Raw genomic sequence first — 18,170 nt, forward strand, 5'->3', positions numbered from 1 at the left:
TATAATATTTAAACCAATTATAAGAAAACCATGGGAGTTAACATTTTTTTAAAGCTGAGATCCTTCTCTTTCTACACAAATTCCCATACATAAATATTTTCAAATAAAAATCTTGTTTTAAAACTTTTCTTTGCACATGGCAATTTTGCACTCGCTACACTGATAGGAGGTGTCTTCTTCCAGCCTTGCCTGATTGTTGTTAGTTATCAAAGAACATAAGTGTTTATTACTATTTTGCTTATATTTTTTATTTGAGTAACAAAACTATGTCAAAATTCTTACTTGCATCTCTAAGAAGTCCATCGATAGTAAAATCGGGATCATTATCTGTGTGATCTTGGAATAAATCATCACTTTCACTGTCACTTGAAAATCTGAGTAACTCTTCTAGCACTTGATTGTCTTCAATACTGTCACTATTCATTGTATTTACTCACAAAAAATCGTTGTGAACTAAAGTAATAGCAAGTAAAACGATAACAATGCAGATGATGAATTAGAACGATAGCAGGACGACAACAAACGGCCGACGTATTGATGAGTTCGTAAACAAACCACTTTTTTTCCGATATTCCAGATGACTGCGAACATTTTATAGATAATAATCCATAGAGTAAGAAATAAAAACATGGAAATGGCGAATGACTATCAATGCCGAAGTCCAAATACGTTTAGATGCATTTTTATTACTGGAAAAGTCGGTGCCGTTGTCGGCAGTCTATAGAATTACATGCACAACATCAAATAACGGCAGTGAAAGTGCTCAATATGTGTCGGGTATGGAGGATGAGTGTAAACGTAAATTATGTAGTGTCAGAAAAATGTATGATTTTGCCTGTTTTGAATGCAACAAATATGGAATTTTCGTTAGCGTTGAAAAATGTTTTACGTAGAACAAAATTATTCCTGGTTTCAATAGATTATGGCTTCTGTAGTAAGAGTCATAGTCCTTACATCCAGTGACATTGTTCTTTAATACTGTTTTATAAACAAACAATGATTAAACTTATATAAATTATACCAATTAAACAAATTAATAAACTGTAAAAAAACGGATTCGCACAAAAATATTAGGACCCATGCAAGGATATTTTTTAGAAATTTATATAAATTGTTTGATGTATTCTTATTTTGCTAAGCGTATTTTCTTTCTCATAGATTTGAAATATTAAGAATTCACGTATAACAAAATTTCAATGCATTAAAATTTTAAATTGTCTTAAAGGACAAAAATGTAATCACACTTTGAACAACTGATACAATTAATCAATCGACTGTTAGCACTCTCACTCTGTGACATTGACCGGATATTTCACTGATGAATATTCAGATGACAATGTAAGTAATTTTAGTGATTTTGATGGTGTTAAAGGCGATATTTTTATTTGATGATGAGAATGATACTAGTGATGCTCAGAACACTAATTTAGATATTGACTTGCCATCAACTAGTTCTAATATCTACTCTAGTAAGCATGTTACTTGAGTTGCACGTTCAGATATACCTTGGCCTAATACAACTAACAATTCTTTTTGTCATACACACACACACATATATATATTTTAGGCATTTCCTGCAACTAAAAAAAGCGTTTTACAACTTTCCATGTTTTAAATATTTTCGGTTCTCAAAAATTGTGTAAATGCATCTAAATTACTCAGATCAGGGTTTTTAACAAGAAAGACATAAAACACCATATCACTCTGCCCACATATGATAAATTGATAAGGCTACCAGTTCTGCTGAAATTAATTAGAGAGCAAGGGTTAAAACCCTACCACTAGGCCAGGGACATTCTCTTGTTGGCCTGTGTACAGTTAGTTACAAAAACTGTGCAAAACTGAGAATGAGAGCAAATTAGAAGCACCAATAGTCTGTCCTATCTGCCTATTGGCACAACACCATTACTGATTCAAAACTTACAGACATACCTCTTGTTATAAAAAAAATAAAGTAGTAATACAAAGTTACAAATATTGCAGTTAATTCCTTTGGATATGTTTGTGAAATCGATGACCACATCTTCCTTTTATAAGATACTCTTTATTAGTAAATTATTTAATAATAGATCACAATGTTGACTTATATTAAAAGTGTAAGGATACATTAACACTTACATTGTTAGTCCTATTGAGATGTACTAACTAGAATAATAAAATATCGCTTCCAACAAAAATCTACTTACAAGATTAAAAATCAAACAATGCTCTTTTCTCTTACTAAAAACTCAACTTAATACTTAACATATTGAAGATAGATACGAAAATAACACCTAATGTATTGGCTGTAAATGAACAGTCACCCCAAAAAGTTTCTCAGCTATCCGTAATAAGGCTCTCTTTCAGTTCGCCCACTGTCCACAACGAGAATAGAGTAATGTTTATGTCTTTAAGAAAATTAATATCTTGGTAAACACTAAGAGAGAAACGAGTTATGGGACAGTGGGTACGGCTCCCGGTGCAGTCGCACAGTCTACATGCTGAGGTAGCCCCGAGCCTGTGCCCTCCTGCGTCCCACCAGGTAGGCTATCAGCACGACAACCACCAGTCCGGCCAGGATCAATCCGACAGCGATCGGAACAATGTCAGGAGTGTCGCCGCTGGTGCAATCAAGAGCTGTGAACAGTCGGTAAACAAAATCATAATCAGAGAAATGAAACTAACTAGAGACATACTAGTAACAGTTTCTAAGTGCAAGAATATATATTTAGATTTTACAATACTAAAAAAGCAGTCCTCAATGAAATCAGTGGTTGCAGTAAAAATGGACCAAGTTGTCACTACAAGACCATCACTCTTCAGCACCTTTTATGTGCTCATCCATCACATTACTTATGTTCAATAAGATTGTGGTTACTAAACCTCTGCAGGCCTCGTTGCAGCAATTAATTATTTATAATGTAATAACACGTATTGGTTTCTGATAGAATAATGCATTTTTGTAACATTGTTTTTAAATAAGTGTGCTTTAATAATTTTAAATAAAAAATATTTCTTCTAAAATTTAAATTAAGACAAAATTTTATTGACACATCGACTATGGTGGCTGCACACTTGATGTCATAAAGTTGGTACATGATTAATTTTGTAGTGGAGATGTAAAAATCACTCTTTTTTTTAACCCTGGAGTTTGCAGTAGTTCATTTTTTAATGACAAAGACAGTAGTTCCAAATTGAACGTCATGACATCGTCAAATGGTTAATTTTAAATCAAGTTTAGCGATGATATTTAGGAACCATTGAAATTACGAAGAGTTTTTTTATCAACACAAAATGTTTTTTATTCTTATTCTTCCTTCTAAACTGCTGATTTATGATAGTTTGTCATTGTTCCTCAAGAGTTGCCATCCTCATCTCCTGAGTCTACGATTACTGCGTTATTGTTGTCGTTCTGTAAAAGAATTTGATATATTTATTACCTGAAGAACTATAAATACGGTTCAGTTTGATTGTGTGAGTAACAAAATAGGTTATAATTATGTAATGGTTCAATTTTCTGAAAGTTTTACCGGTAAGCGTATCAAGGTATATCAACTAACCCTTGTTTTCAAATATCTTGATGTAATTAGTTTTGTCTTCTAAGTCTATCTTATCACTTTTTTCTACTAATTATTTACTGCATGTTGAAAATGTTTGAGACAGAAGTATTTTGCCAGTGAGTGTCTCAATGACTTAAATTTGAAAATGGCCTAGGTTGGTGAAATAGCTTACCAAACAGTTTAGTCTTGTAAAAACCCCATACAACTATATATTTTCTGAAACTAGACATTTTTTACTATCTCTTGGCTATTTTGGAATTATCAATTTCCAACTTTATACTATTTGCTATCCATGGATACCCCAAAATAACGTAAATTTATTTTTTTATTTCAAAATTCACCTAATGTAAAAATATGTATATTAATGAGTTTTATTATATTATTCTACAAATATTACTGACTAAAACAACATATAACATCATTATAAAAACACAGCATTTGAAGTGTAGAGATAATTTAGAATAAATGCTTGTAAATGGAGTATAAATAGCCTGACACTACAGGATTTTTAGCTGCCAGCTCCAGGGCTAAGTAAAAGATTAAATTTAAAAAAAAAACAATGTCTTATACAGAGAAACATAATGAACTATATATTTATAACCTCTAAAATGGAACAATAAATTTCATATTTCACTGTTCTTACTTTTGTAATTTACTAAAACATGGAAAGCCTTGAAACAATTTTCACGGTGCAGCACTTGGCTTTGTTTACAAAGCTTTCTGATCAACTTCAGAATTACACAATTTCTCATGGTCCATCATTACACAAGAAACGTGGATAACACAATGTACAGCTGAGCTGATAAATGAAACACACTGATAAATGATAAATTGGTTGGTTGTTAGACTTATAAACTTAGACAGGGACGTCCCAATGATATCTAGTGGAAACACGAAGGAACCAATTAGTCATTCAATATTCCTGCACCTAAATTCCTTGTACAAAGTATATGGAAAGATGCAAAAAATGCAAGGGTTTAGTAAAACTCTCACAGAAAAAAAATCAATTTTATTGCTATTTGGTTGACTGAGCTAATGTTTTAGCTAATGAAACAGGCTACATTATATAATGTAATATATAAGCATATGGAGTAATTTTGATTTTATTTCCAGAATAATTTGATAATTTTTAATTATACACAATTTGAAAGCAAGAATTTTGTTGTAGTACAAAACATAATTCATGATATTTGTTAAGTTTATAGTAAATTTAATTCGTTATGTGGACAATTTTATTTCAGTAATTTTTCTTAATTTTTTTTCAATCTTGTGTACATTTTGTTAAACACGACATTTGTGTTCTTACACAAATCGAAGTAAACATGCAAAACGCACAAGGATTTGGTAAAAATCACCAAAGATTTAATTTTATTGTGATTTGGTTGCCTGAGCTATTGTTTTTTAAGCAGCTAGTGAAACAAACTAGAATAAAATCTCATATTTGAGAAAAAAACAATGAAACTCATTAGAAGGCTCTGCCATGCTCACAAAATTCAAACTTACACCACACTGTATTAACAACAAAACAAAAAGGAAGTTGACTGTTGTAAATTCTTCGAATTACCTAACATTTGTAAAATAATTGAACGATTCAATTATTAAAAAAATATTTAGTAGTGCTTTTTCATACTAATGGTAGAGGAAATAAGGAATTACTGTTGTTGATTTCCAGTATTTTATGAAAAAAGCTAATACAAATAAATGACTGACCAAATACAACAATATATTTATATATGTTTGTTTTGTTATTAATACAGTGGTGCAAGTTTGAATTTTGTGAACATGGCAGAGCCTTCTAATGAGTTTCATTTTTTTCTCAAAAATGAGATTTTATTCTAGTTTGTTTCATTAGCTGCTAAAAAGTCAACAGTTTCTAGATTTCCATCATATTAACTTTAGCTGGTGGAACAGCAAAACTCTGCTGTTTTGAATTTGCTATAGTTAGAATCATTCCTAATGTATAAATGGAGCCACATGTTAAGTTTCTAGGCCTGACTATAGATAATATGACTGGGACACCACACATTGATACTCTTAACAAAAAACCCGAATGCTAATCTATGAACGCTAACAAATCAAATCATCCAGCAACACTGGTGCAGCTATATCAGCCTATTTCTCTCCTTTTTTTAAAATCTAGCTAACATATGACCCTGCTATACGGATTGGTAAAATAGCAACCAATCTAAAAAGGATTCTGATGATCCAGAAAATATCCATCAAGAGTCCTAGCAGGTCTAAATTACATGGCAAGTTGCAAAGATGTTTTCAAATCCTTGAAAATTACAGAAACTAGTTGCTCTATACATCCTACAAGTTGTAATATATGCGGATGGAGTAGATATGCTAAGAAACAAGAATATTCACCATCACAATACTAGAAATGATGAATTATACAATGTTCCAGCACACCATCTGAAGCTGTATAAATCTAAATCATACTACATAACATTTACAACACACCATCACAAGAACTCCAACACAAGAGATGGTACTCACTAAAAGCAGCAATGAAAGCTCTTTAACTCTCCAAAAAACTTTCAAGAGTCGCCCATAAAAATTATACCTTAACACAATTTGTAATCTTAACAATTATTAATAAAAAAGATTCTAAACATGATTTAAAAAGATTTTTTAAATAAATCATAATGAACAACATAAAAATTGACTAAGCTAAGTAAGAAAATGGTACATAATTACGAGAAATCATACTACCTGCAGAATAAAAACAAACCAGGTAAACTGAATGAATTACACTCCTTACTCGAGACGTACATAAAATGTGAAATTCAACACATTGACGCTTTCAGTAGCCAGTACTACTATACAATTAGAGCATAATTAGGAAATGTTTAAATTTATCTTCAGCAGTTCAAACTCTTTGAGACTAAATCATAAAATGCTTAACGGCGCTGTGGCATAAGAAGGGTTCCTTCCACTCTAAATCAGTGCCAGAATATCACCCTTTTAATTCTCAAGAGATCAGTTGTCATGTTTCTTGGCAGTTCACTAAGTTTCAAATAGAGGATAGATATTACAGACCTTAAACTAACACAAAAATACTTACGAGCATAGTAATTTGGTTTCTTCCCAGTTCCAAACGCTTCGACTTGAATTTGTTTAAGCTCGACAGTAGCTTTGACCGTGGTGTTGCCAGCAGTGCCATTGAAAGGTAAGGCATCGACTTCATAACAGGTGTACGAGTTGTTCAGGGGTAGACTGAACACTGGACTGGCATGGAACAGCGAGATCGATGGCACAGTCACTGAAATATGTGAAAAAATAAGGTTTTGTAAATCTAGAATGGTTATCTTTTATTCATGCCACACGATTATCTGTTAGTAGGTTCATATATTGTTTACACTTGTTCCAGTATAAAAAATGACAAATAACTTAGAATTTGAACTGAACGGACATTAAATTAAAAAGGAATATTCGTAATACAGACCAAAAAGTGATGTTTTGTTGATGGCGATTTAATAATAAAGATTATAAATTCAACTCAAAGAAAAAAAAGTTTACTGAATTCAACATTAAAGTTTATCTAATAGGTCTGATTTCCTCCCTAAAAAGTAATATTAGTCCTTTCTTACACTTAACCTTAATTAAAAAAAGAAGAAAAAGAAGTCAGCCATGTGTGAAGAAACCTAACTGATGTTTTCATTTATTATCATCAGCATCGAATCATGGGTGGATTAACATAAAATTGGAAGACGTAGATCATGATGCTTGTTTTATATGGTATGCTGGAGTTTTTGCTTGGTAACACAATACACATCAGAATATTGTTGCGTGTCTTATCTCCTGTAGCTATGTGATCCATATTATCTTAACTGATAGTAACAGTCAAAACACTTCGATTCAATCGGAGGATGTATGGATTTATGGGTAATATATATAAAAGCTAATTTTTTGGCGGGTAATGCAGTGCATTTTACGCCAAGGCACATATCAGCACAGATATTATAGAAAATAAATTGAACAAATTGTCTCGATTCTAAATGGATATTACATTAATCATGAAGACCATCCCTTCTTGTTATGAAGTAGGGTTTGAAGCAAAACATCACGTAATATTAAATGTTGTTACAAAATAATGTACTACAATTTAATAAGAATAAGGTGTATTCTTAGTGAAAGCATTTTATGATGTAGTATAATGGATCTGTATATTTTTCAAACATGAGTAGACAATCAGGTACGTGTTATTTCGGTATCCAAAGCTAAGAAAATCAAAAGTTCAATAAATTTTGACTAGTTCTATTTTGCGTTTTGTAACATGTAAATAAATACTTATACCCAAAAGTGTCAACTTCTGTCTAATTAAGTTCATTTTCTGTCTAAGATATTTCAAGTGCCATAATTATAGTTTGCCCCTTTGTCCTGATGAAGAAAACATATTGTACGACTAAATAGTTACTGTGGCCACATGTGTAAGTTCCAGCCGTTTAAATTCACTCCCATCTAATTTATTTACGGATCCATAATTGGAGTTTATGTTGCTACACTGACCAAGAAAATAAATACACATTTCGGATCCAACTTAGAATAAAAAGACCACATTGATAAAAACATCACCCCATTCCTTGAGTTCTATTTCCAGTGTAAGAGGAAGAGTGTACTATCTCTTTGATACTCCTTAAGCTATAGTACAAATTCCATACACAACGTCAAGGAAACCAAACAGTTCCGAGTACCTTATGTGCAAACATTCACAGCTTTAATCATTACGGTGGGTTTTATAACAGTGTTTAAATAGTATTTCGAATGCATTAGCTGGTTCATTTATCACTGATGAAATTTAGAATAAAGATTAGACAGTAGCTTTGTCTTTGCAACGTGTTTGACACTAGACGGAGATGATTAAACACTGTATTTATAATATTAAAAAAAATATTAATGTAAACAAATGTTTCTGTCTCTTTGGTGAACGTTAGTGGAAAATGTCAACAGCTGTTAAATGTCAGTTTAATTTGGATTACATGTCGTAAATATTTTAATTATTTTCTGGATTTCTTAAATATTTTGTGAAACTTTTATCTCCTTATAAACCATCCTCGGACTTCAACGAACATAAAAAAAGATTAAGGAGAATTTGTCCAGCATTTCCTGAGATTAGCACTTAGCAACACATTTAGTGATTCCTTTTTATATAGTATCTTTATAGGTTTTCTGAAGAATTGAGCTATTAGTCTAATTCTCAAAGCAGAAACAACATGTTTTACTATGACCTATTTAAATGGTTACAAGTAGATGGAATACATAGTTCAAACATTATCAACATACTTATTGAATTTAGAGGTAAATTTTTAAAAACCACATGACATTTTTTAAATTTTAATGGATGGACAGGAGCTTGAGTTGTACAGTAAAGTACCATCCAAGAACTTTTCCAAAAAATCCAACATTTTTAATTTTAAAATATTAACCCTTTCCGCTCGTATGTCGGACGTCGTCCGACATTGCTATTTTGCCGTTCCGCTCGTATGTCGGACGCCATCCGACATTGCAGTGACGTCAGCTTTACTTTATTTTTAGCCGGCCTACGATGTTTCCGATTGGTGCTGCGATCGCACGGCATTCTCAGGAACTAATAAATTACAGCTGAACTACGATTGGTCGGCTGCTGATTTATTTTGCTTTGTCATTGTAGTCACGTTTCCTAACCAATTTTCAGACGCGTTCGCATTAGCGACTCAATATGTCGTTACCAAGTACCTCTTTTCTTTCTGATTCAGAAGTTATTGCTGAATTACTTAATTAAGGCAAGGATAATCAAATAAACATACAAAAACCAACAGTTATCTGTCAGTATAACAAATATATGGGTGGCTTGGACCAGGCAGACCACTATATTGCTTCCTACAAATTTCCCTGTAAATCTCTGAAGTAGTGGAAAAAGCTATTTTTCTGGATGTTGGAAGTGGCAATAGTAAATAGCTTTCTCTTGTTCAACACGAATAAACAAAACCATGGAGAAAAAACAATTCAACACAGGAATTTCAGAGAAATCCTTATCACTGAACTTGTAGGCCATGTCCGTAACCCTATGAGTTTGAAGCGGGGTCGTCCTTCATCAGTAGAAAAGAAGAAAGGCTAAACAAACAACCTCACTTTCTTGCAGCTCATCCAACAAAAAAAAAACTAAAGACTGTGCTGTTTGTAGCAATAGAAAGGTGCCAGGAGGAAGAAAGGAAACACTTTACTATTGTAAAACCTGTTCAAAAAATCCTGGTCTTCATCCTGTAGAGTGTTTTGAACGATACCATACCATGCTAAAATATAAAACTTATTAGTGTAAGTATCAAATTTTATATCTCTAAAATATAAATTAGAAATAAAATAAAATTATTATACAATATAATAATGTATATACTTTATTGACTTCCAGTTTGCTAAAAATGGGTTTTTACTGAAAATATGCTAAAATAAATACGAGCTGAGGGGGCAGACTAGTGAAAAAAATCCGAGTGGAAAGGGTTAAAAGTGTGACAAGTTGGTTCTGAAAAAAAAAACACACAACAGTACTTATTATTAAAGAACAAATGTAAAGATATCAAATAAATTAACTACTTCAAGTTAGAATAAAATTAAAAATCTATTACGGAATGCAATACTTTAAATCCAGAAATCAGCACCTCCAATATACAATATGTAGCTAAGAATTTTTTTAAAACTTGTTTGTTTCTTTACCTTAAATTTAAATATTCTGATTCACCTCATGGCAGTATCCAATATTGAGCTTTTTGGCCTAATATTGACCTTTTTGGCATGTCCTACGGTTTATAATCATTTTAGAAAAAAAAGGCAATTTTGGTTTGTAATAAACTCTGAGTTGATGTTCCATCACGTCTCCAGGTTTCATAATCACCGTGTTTAGAAGTATCGCATCCATGTACTACACCCACTGTGACTCTCCACCTTTCATAATCACTGCGTTTAGGTGTGTTGCATCCATGTACTACACCAACTGTGACTCTCCACCTTTCGTAATCACTGCGTTTAGGTGTATTGAATCCTCGTACTGCACCAACTGTGACTCTCCACCTTTCGTAATCACTGCATTTAGGTGTATTGCATCCATCTACTACACCCACTGTGACTCTCCACCTTTCGTAATCACTGCATTTAGGTGTATTGCATCCTCGTACTGCACCAACTGTGACTCTCCACCTTTCGTAATCACTGCGTTTAGGTGTATTGCATCCTTGTACTGCACCAACTGTGACTCTCCACCTTTCATAATCACTGCGTTTAGGTGTATTGCATCCTCGTACTGCACCCACTGTGACTCTCCACCTTTCGTAATCACTGCGTTTAGGTGTATTGCATCCTCGTACTGCACCAACTGTGACTCTCCACCTTTCATAATCACTGCGTTTAGGTGTATTGCATCCTCGTACTGCACCAACTGTGACTCTCCACCTTTCGTAATCACTGCGTTTAGGTGTATTGCATCCTTGTACTGCACCAACTGTGACTCTCCACCTTTCGTAATCACTGCGTTTAGGTGTATTGCATCCTCGTACTGCACCAACTGTGATTAGTCAGTCAGTTCACTCACTTTTGTTATTCCAATTACCAATCAGAGCATTTTATATACATTTATTTGTGTAAATTGTCATTTAGATATCTCAAATATATAGGACATGGTTTACAATAATAAGTTTTAGTGGGTTGCATCACACAATATGTTGACAGTTTTTGTGTTTATCCAAATGACCCGGATGACATGTAATAAAATTGAAATAATTGCAATTAACTGAAGAATATTTTATGTGTGTGCCAGAGAGTGAATTGACGTAAATTTTTAGTTACAAGCTTGGACAATAAAAGTGAATCTTGGGAGTTTTATCCTTTTTCCGGTAAGTTGCAATCTTGCCTATATTATGTTGTTTATAATTAAATTTTGTAAAAATATTTTAACCCTTTCTAATAGGATTTTTAACCTGTTTAAATAAGTTGTTAAATCAATTTTCTAGATAAGTTCTGAAGTCACTTGCTCTCCTCAGCTCTTGTATTAACCCTTTGAGTGCCACAGTGTCGCTAATTTTGACGGTACGAAAAGTGCCACCGTCGCCAATTTTGACATTTCGTATTTTGATAATATTTTATATAGTACAAGATTATTTTGGCCAAATAACCAGACAGCTGTATTCAATAGGTTCCAAACTATCAATAAATACGAGTTTTATGTTGTTTATCTACTATTTTATCTGTGAAACTTATGTTGTTTGGGTACTTATCAAGAAGCCACTATTTTTTATTCAATCATCAATTCTAAAATTAGCTGATTCAAGATCGATTCGAATTTTGTCATTGTTGCACTCTATTATTAATACGGATTCACCAAAATATTTATCTGAAAACTTTCAGTTTTTGGCGGGGAGTGGCGCAAGAGAAACTCGGTCTGGTGCACTAAGTCTCAGAATTCCAATACACAGAACCAAAACCTATAACCGATCCTTCACCGTTACCGCCTGTAGATTATGGAACTCCTTACCAGATCCTGTCAAACAAATTGACAGCCGAAAACGGTTTGTGGCGGAGCTGAGACGAAAATACCTGGACTGGATGATCGTGGCGGGCGGCGGGGCTACTCTTTGAATCGTGACTGTGTGAATGGAAGAGTGAATGGAATACCGTAAGTTATAGTTAATTAGCCTTAATTTGCATTATTAAGATTAATTTTTCAAGAGGTTAAATGTAAGAAAGGACCATGTGGTCCTAATTTCGCCTCAATAAAGAAGTGTTTCTTTCTTTCTTTCTTTTTTTTTCTTCTTTTTTTTTGGACGAGTTTTCCTTATCGGGGACAAAACAAATTACAGTATTAAAAACAACTGACTTTATTTAACCTATTTTGGAATTTACAAGTTATTGCAATAACCTATAAGTAATGACATCATAACCTATAAGAACAATGTTTCATTATTCGAAAATGTCAGGTCATTCGTGTGTCTAATTGGAGATAGGAAGTATGACTTATCGAGTATTTTTCGATTCATTATGGAAGAAGGAAAATATAATGAAGTTTATTTTGATCTCTGATAAGGAAAACTCGTCGTGTTGCGTAACGGCCTTTCTTGTTGTTTATGTGCCGATAACCAAGCATTTGAGTAAATACAAAATAAAATAATAACTTTTTTTTTTTTTTTTTTTTTTTTTGTTCTCTTAGGACAAGAAGGTTATAAATTGCACTTAGTCCTGTAAGGACCTTTGCGCTGCTTCCGGAGTGATAGGATATTCAGGATGGGTAAGGTTAGGGAGTAGGGGCCGCCTCCTATCGAGATCCATGAGGAAGAATTAGGGCACTACATCTCAAAGTCATCCCGGAAGAAGGGAGGCCAGTTGTGAACCAGCCTCTCCAGTCAAAGTAGGCAGGGGGTGGCACACCCTTGTTGAGGTTAACAAGAGCCTCTGAGGTAAGGGAACAAACCCCACCAACTCCAACAGCCATCCTCCACAGTAGGCTAGACCTATCGAATTGCCCATGAATCCCAGAATCTCAACATTTGCGGTTAGTGATGTGCCGCTACTGGACATCCATAAGGTTGCCCAGATTGAAGTGGCACATCGGTTTTTGCTGTGCCCAGTGGTGGGTTCAACTGGTAGGTATAAACCAGCCAGAAGTGATCCCTGCTGGGTAAAATAATAACTTATACAGTATTTTACTGTATTTCTTTACATAAGTAATGTAGTGATTTGAGTTGTGTTCAAACAAAAACCGTGAATTTTCAGTGTAAATATTATTAGGGTTATTATGTAGTAAATGTAAACGTTTATGTAAAACAAGTATTTGTTTCTACATTTACTAATCATATTTATTTGTTTTATATTGATGTTTTATTAGATTTATTGGGAAAACTACATCATTGTAGTAATTTCAAAACTCTGACAAATGAAGTAAAGTTTATAAAATGTCGGTACCGGGCAGCATTTTGTTAATACATATAATGCCATGTTTTTAAAATTCTAGAATAAGATATTACACGTGGGTATTTAGAATTATATGGCCTTTATCAAGGTATAAAGAAAAAAAATCTAAAAAAATACCGTATACACTCAAATTAGGTTGAAACTTAACTTTTTATACAAAAGTAAAAATCTTTTTTTATAAATAATGAAATTTTTATAAATCAAATTTTATTTGTAACTATATGTATCATATTCTGCATTTAATAATGCAGCTTTTTTCCCTTAAGCTTACAAATATGCGAAAAACAGCGTGGCACTTTATACATTATGCCTTCGGAAAATACGCGTGGCACTCAAAGGGTTAATAATACATTGTTTTTAATTTACAACAAGCTATAAACAAATTATACTTACACTAATAAGTTTTTTTATTCAACAGGGTATGATATCTTTTAAATCATTCTTTAGAATGAGAACAGGACTTTGCAGCAAGTTTTGCAGCAGTACACTGACCCCTGTACAACTCGCATGTTAGACATTGCCATTTTGCTCTTCTACTTAAGTTCCAGACTTTGTAAAGACATCAATTTTACTCCATTTTCTGCCAGTCTGCGATTTTTCTGATTGGTGTTATGATATCAGGGCTTTCTCAGGAACTAATACATGACAGCTGGAACTTGAGTGTAATCGGTTTTATTGTTTTAGTAAGTTCCCAGCCTTAATTTTGAGCGTTCACGTCAGTCACTCATATTAGGTTCATTTTCAATCTCAGACATAATGATCACGTAATGCCCTTCTTCAAACAATTATCTATATCAAAATTACAAGATCTTCGAGACTATCACTCACTCATTCTGTTGCACGCTCTTTTAAATACAAATTGTCCCAGTTATCTTTCAAACAACTTTCAATTTATGTCTGAAATAAGTGAACGAAGTACAAGGAGGGGTACATCCTTATTATCTATACCAATTCATCGAACAACTACCTTTAGTAAGTCGTTTACAGTTTCTGCCTGCCGATTGTGGAATGCCTTACCTATAAACATCAGAGCCATTGATAAGCGCGCTCGCTTTGGGGCGGAGGTCAGGGCCTTGATGCTGGGGGCTCAGGGTGTATAGCGGTTGGCGGCTTTGGAATGTGTTACTTAGGGCAATTGAATGCAAGTTGAATGAATGTGTGTATGTCTTATTATATTTTTGTAAATATTTATAAAGTTACATTAATTATAGATGTTGTTTTAATTATTTTAAAGCTAAGATTCTTTTAACGTATAAGGTGAATAAATAGATTTATTTTTAGTTATACATGTATATGCATGTTAGTTTAATTTTTTACGAGGTTAAGTGGTACAGAGGACTTTATAGTCCTAACTTCGCCTCTAATAAAGACATTTTTCATTTCATTTCATATTTCGTTAGCAAGTACTGATTTCTGATTTCAAATTATTGCTGAGTTAGAGAATGACGATGATTTTACTACTGACGAAAAAAAAAAAAAATAACAACAAAACAATGATGATGGTGTGCTTCCAACACATGTGGAAATTCCGGAACCACAATGTGGAAAACGTAACACGCAGGGAAAGTGATGATAGCCTAGACTTTAGGTTCAACAGGAAATAGTGATGGTGGATTGGATAACAATTGGTTTATTTATTAAGGACCTTGTTTTCCTCATTTTCCTTACTCATTGTTATGTGGGAAATTAAAAATATATATTACAGCGTATTAGCTCCTGAGCAATTATTGTATTAGTATGGGCTGTAATTACGCAAAGCTGATGTCATTAAAATGTTGGATACTGTCACTGACATGGCATACAAGTTGTAAAAGTTTAACCCAATGTTTCTTTTGATTTTTTTTCACAATTAAAAGTCCTAGAATACTTTTGGGTATTTTATGTAACTAGTTGTAACCTTGATTCATTTTTACATGAATACATAGAATAAACTGTAAAAAGGACGTTTATAAAGATGTAGTATATAAAAAGATAAATTAACCAGAAGAAAAAATGTACTAAGTAAAGAAGAGTGAATAGTGTAAGAAGTGTACTCACTAGTGCTATTAGGAAACGTGGCGTTGTTGACAAGAACAGTTATGGTCACATTGCCCAGTGCGTAGGTCTTGGCAGTTGAATTTCGGACGAAAGTGAATGTATAGTTGACATTTTTTTGCATAAGTGTGAGTACTTGAACATCTCCTGGTAAACACCCTCCAGTAGCAGCAGCAGCCTCACTTACACTATTTACTAGCATTTCAGCATTCACCATCTGAAAATACGACATTGGTCAACATATCATTCTTGTTTTTGTAATTTATAAATAACCAATACAATTTTTATTGATAGTCCTGTCAACAAAGATTTTTCCTAAGTGTTTGGTTCCCAATAAAATTTTTAAAGCAGAGAACACAAAACAATGATTTGTACACTACATTGATATGTAGTGACAGCGATTGCACACTTATTTTGCTGAATAATTGACTACACACCTTACCACCGGTGGCGTTGTACGGTACTGTCACTTTGACCTTCATGTTTGCCATAATGCAAACTGTGTCATTGATATCGCGGACGATCCAGTCCTGGGTAGGTGGAGTAGGTGCTGAAGTCGTAGTTGGAGGGGTGGTAGTAGATGGTTGAGTAGTGGTGGAGGTGGTGGTAGCAGGTGTAGTAGTGGTGGGTGATGGGGCAGGTGTAGTAGTAGTGGTGGGTGATGGGGCAGGTGTAGTAGTGGTGGTGGGTGATGGGGCAGGTGTAGTAGTGCTGGAAGATGGTGCAACAGTTGTAGTAGTTGGCGATTTAGTAGTGACGTTCTTGTCCGGTTCATCAGGCAGTCCGTTTAGGCCAGTAGCATCAACTGATGGTTTTTCTGTAAAAAAATAAAATAATTGTAGACATTGGCATAATATATTAACAGTTACTTAATTAAACCATTCCTATTCATACCAATATAATAATTTTCCTAACTACTTTTTACAAGCACTTAATACCTCTAGGGAACCCTCCAAGTATTTCATCCTTAATATTAATGACCGCAAAAACTCTCATTTTTAACGGTAAAACCATGTCTAAATATTAATCTACACTAGAATAATATACTAATGATATAATTATTTCTATACCACTATGACAAATACAAATACATGTCTGGGCTATAATAAACATGTTTAACTATTTCTAAAAGTTTGGCACCTTATTTCACATCACCTGTACTAAAAAAACTCTCGGCTTTCCAACTATATTCAAAGTCAAAGTCAAATCATCCTTATTACATAAACTTTAAGTTTAGTAAAAGTGTCAACAAACAAAGGTTTAGGTCTAGTCCTACGACACCCTACGTAGGTCCTTCGGTTAATTGGGATTTTTTTTATATTGAAATGTAATAGCAAGAGAGCGGTATGCCATCTTTGGTAGCTTGAACAGGGGTGGTGAGTTTTCCCAGGAGGACTTGATAGGTTGTTTTCGGCGGTTTGTTGAACTGCTGAAGTTGTAGACTGGTAGGCCTCATGGTGTTTCCGGGGTGCGCAAAAGGCCCTTGAGGCTTAAGTGCATGCATGGCAGTAGGCCGCCCCAAGGGAAAAAAAAAACCTTTTCAGTGCATACGTCCGGGTAACCGAAAAATTGCCAACGTCCAGTTTATCTGATGTTTTTAAGAAAAATTAAAAAATAATATAATATTAATATATATAAACGTACATTCTGTTGTAACATGTTATATGATGCAGAAACACGATCAAACTAACAATGAAGAAAGTTTAAGATCAAGTTGGCCCGTTGTCAATGATGTCGTAGACGAGATGCTTTGTTTTCATTGTTGTCAGTCTAATGTTTTGGTGTTAGAATGTTGTGGTTATGTTTACGTTTCTTTATAATTATACTGTAATATGGCCAAATAGTGTGTGTGTAATTTAGGTGTGTAGTGAAGTATTATGAATGTTTCAAGGTCCCCACTGAATGAAAATATTCATAAAGGAATAGTGGAGGAAGAGTATTTAAATGACAACTTTGTAAATGAAATTTCTTTTTTAATGTAAATATTTGTAAATAACCAAAATCATGTTAGGCCTATTCATTGTTGTTCTATCCTATGGGTGTTATATAATTATTATTATGGCTATTACTCATAAGAAAGTAGTAAAATAAGGAAAGGAGACGGACATTTGCTAATCAAGACTTGCATTTTAGTTCCTCATAAAATAGTGAGTGACATTAAAAAATGCTATAGTATTTTTATTTTGGGTGATAATTTTATCAAAATTGTTGGATATGTTTAACATAAAGTTCTTTTAGTGTGATTGACATTGAGTGTGAGAATCATTTTGCTAATTATTTAAGTGTCAAACCTACAAATTAAAAAAGAACAATTTTGAGATTTTATTGTTAATATCCTTTGTGTTTCTGGTGGTATAAGAGGTTTCTGAGTATATTCAGTGTTAATATGCACATTTTTGTACAAAACAAAATGAAAATTATAAAAATTCGCCAATAAATATCAAAGTTATGACATTTTATAATAACCATATGCAAATTACTAAAAATAGCACAGCACTTTTGGATAACACCTGCAAAAATATCTTTGTCATTATTGACTAACATTCCAAATAAATGTCTAGCACTGAATGGGTTAATTTAACATTAACTGTTGTGACTTGTCAGGATTTGAACCCATAAGTCTATGAAAGATGGCACTGTAGCTTACTTACAAGCAGACAG

At 33.3% G+C, this 18,170-nt stretch overlaps 1 protein-coding gene across 1 annotated transcript in view; it reads right to left on the reverse strand.

Annotated features, from left to right (window-relative positions):
• Positions 1-2,024: 2,024 nt before the first annotated feature.
• LOC124364562 (lysosome-associated membrane glycoprotein 1-like) overlaps positions 2,025-18,170 on the reverse strand; it is a 31,150-nt gene continuing 15,004 nt past the window's right edge. Inside the window, exons 2-5 of the mRNA XM_046820119.1 lie at positions 15,947-16,326; positions 15,513-15,726; positions 6,607-6,804; positions 2,025-2,616 (exon numbers count right to left, since the gene is read on the reverse strand). Coding sequence (XP_046676075.1) covers positions 2,474-2,616; positions 6,607-6,804; positions 15,513-15,726; positions 15,947-16,326 — 935 coding nt within the window. The 3' untranslated portion in view covers positions 2,025-2,473. The remainder of the gene's footprint in view (positions 2,617-6,606; positions 6,805-15,512; positions 15,727-15,946; positions 16,327-18,170) is intronic.

This window comes from Homalodisca vitripennis, chromosome 6 (assembly GCF_021130785.1).
Source record: "Homalodisca vitripennis isolate AUS2020 chromosome 6, UT_GWSS_2.1, whole genome shotgun sequence".
NCBI lineage: Eukaryota > Metazoa > Arthropoda > Insecta > Hemiptera > Cicadellidae > Homalodisca > Homalodisca vitripennis.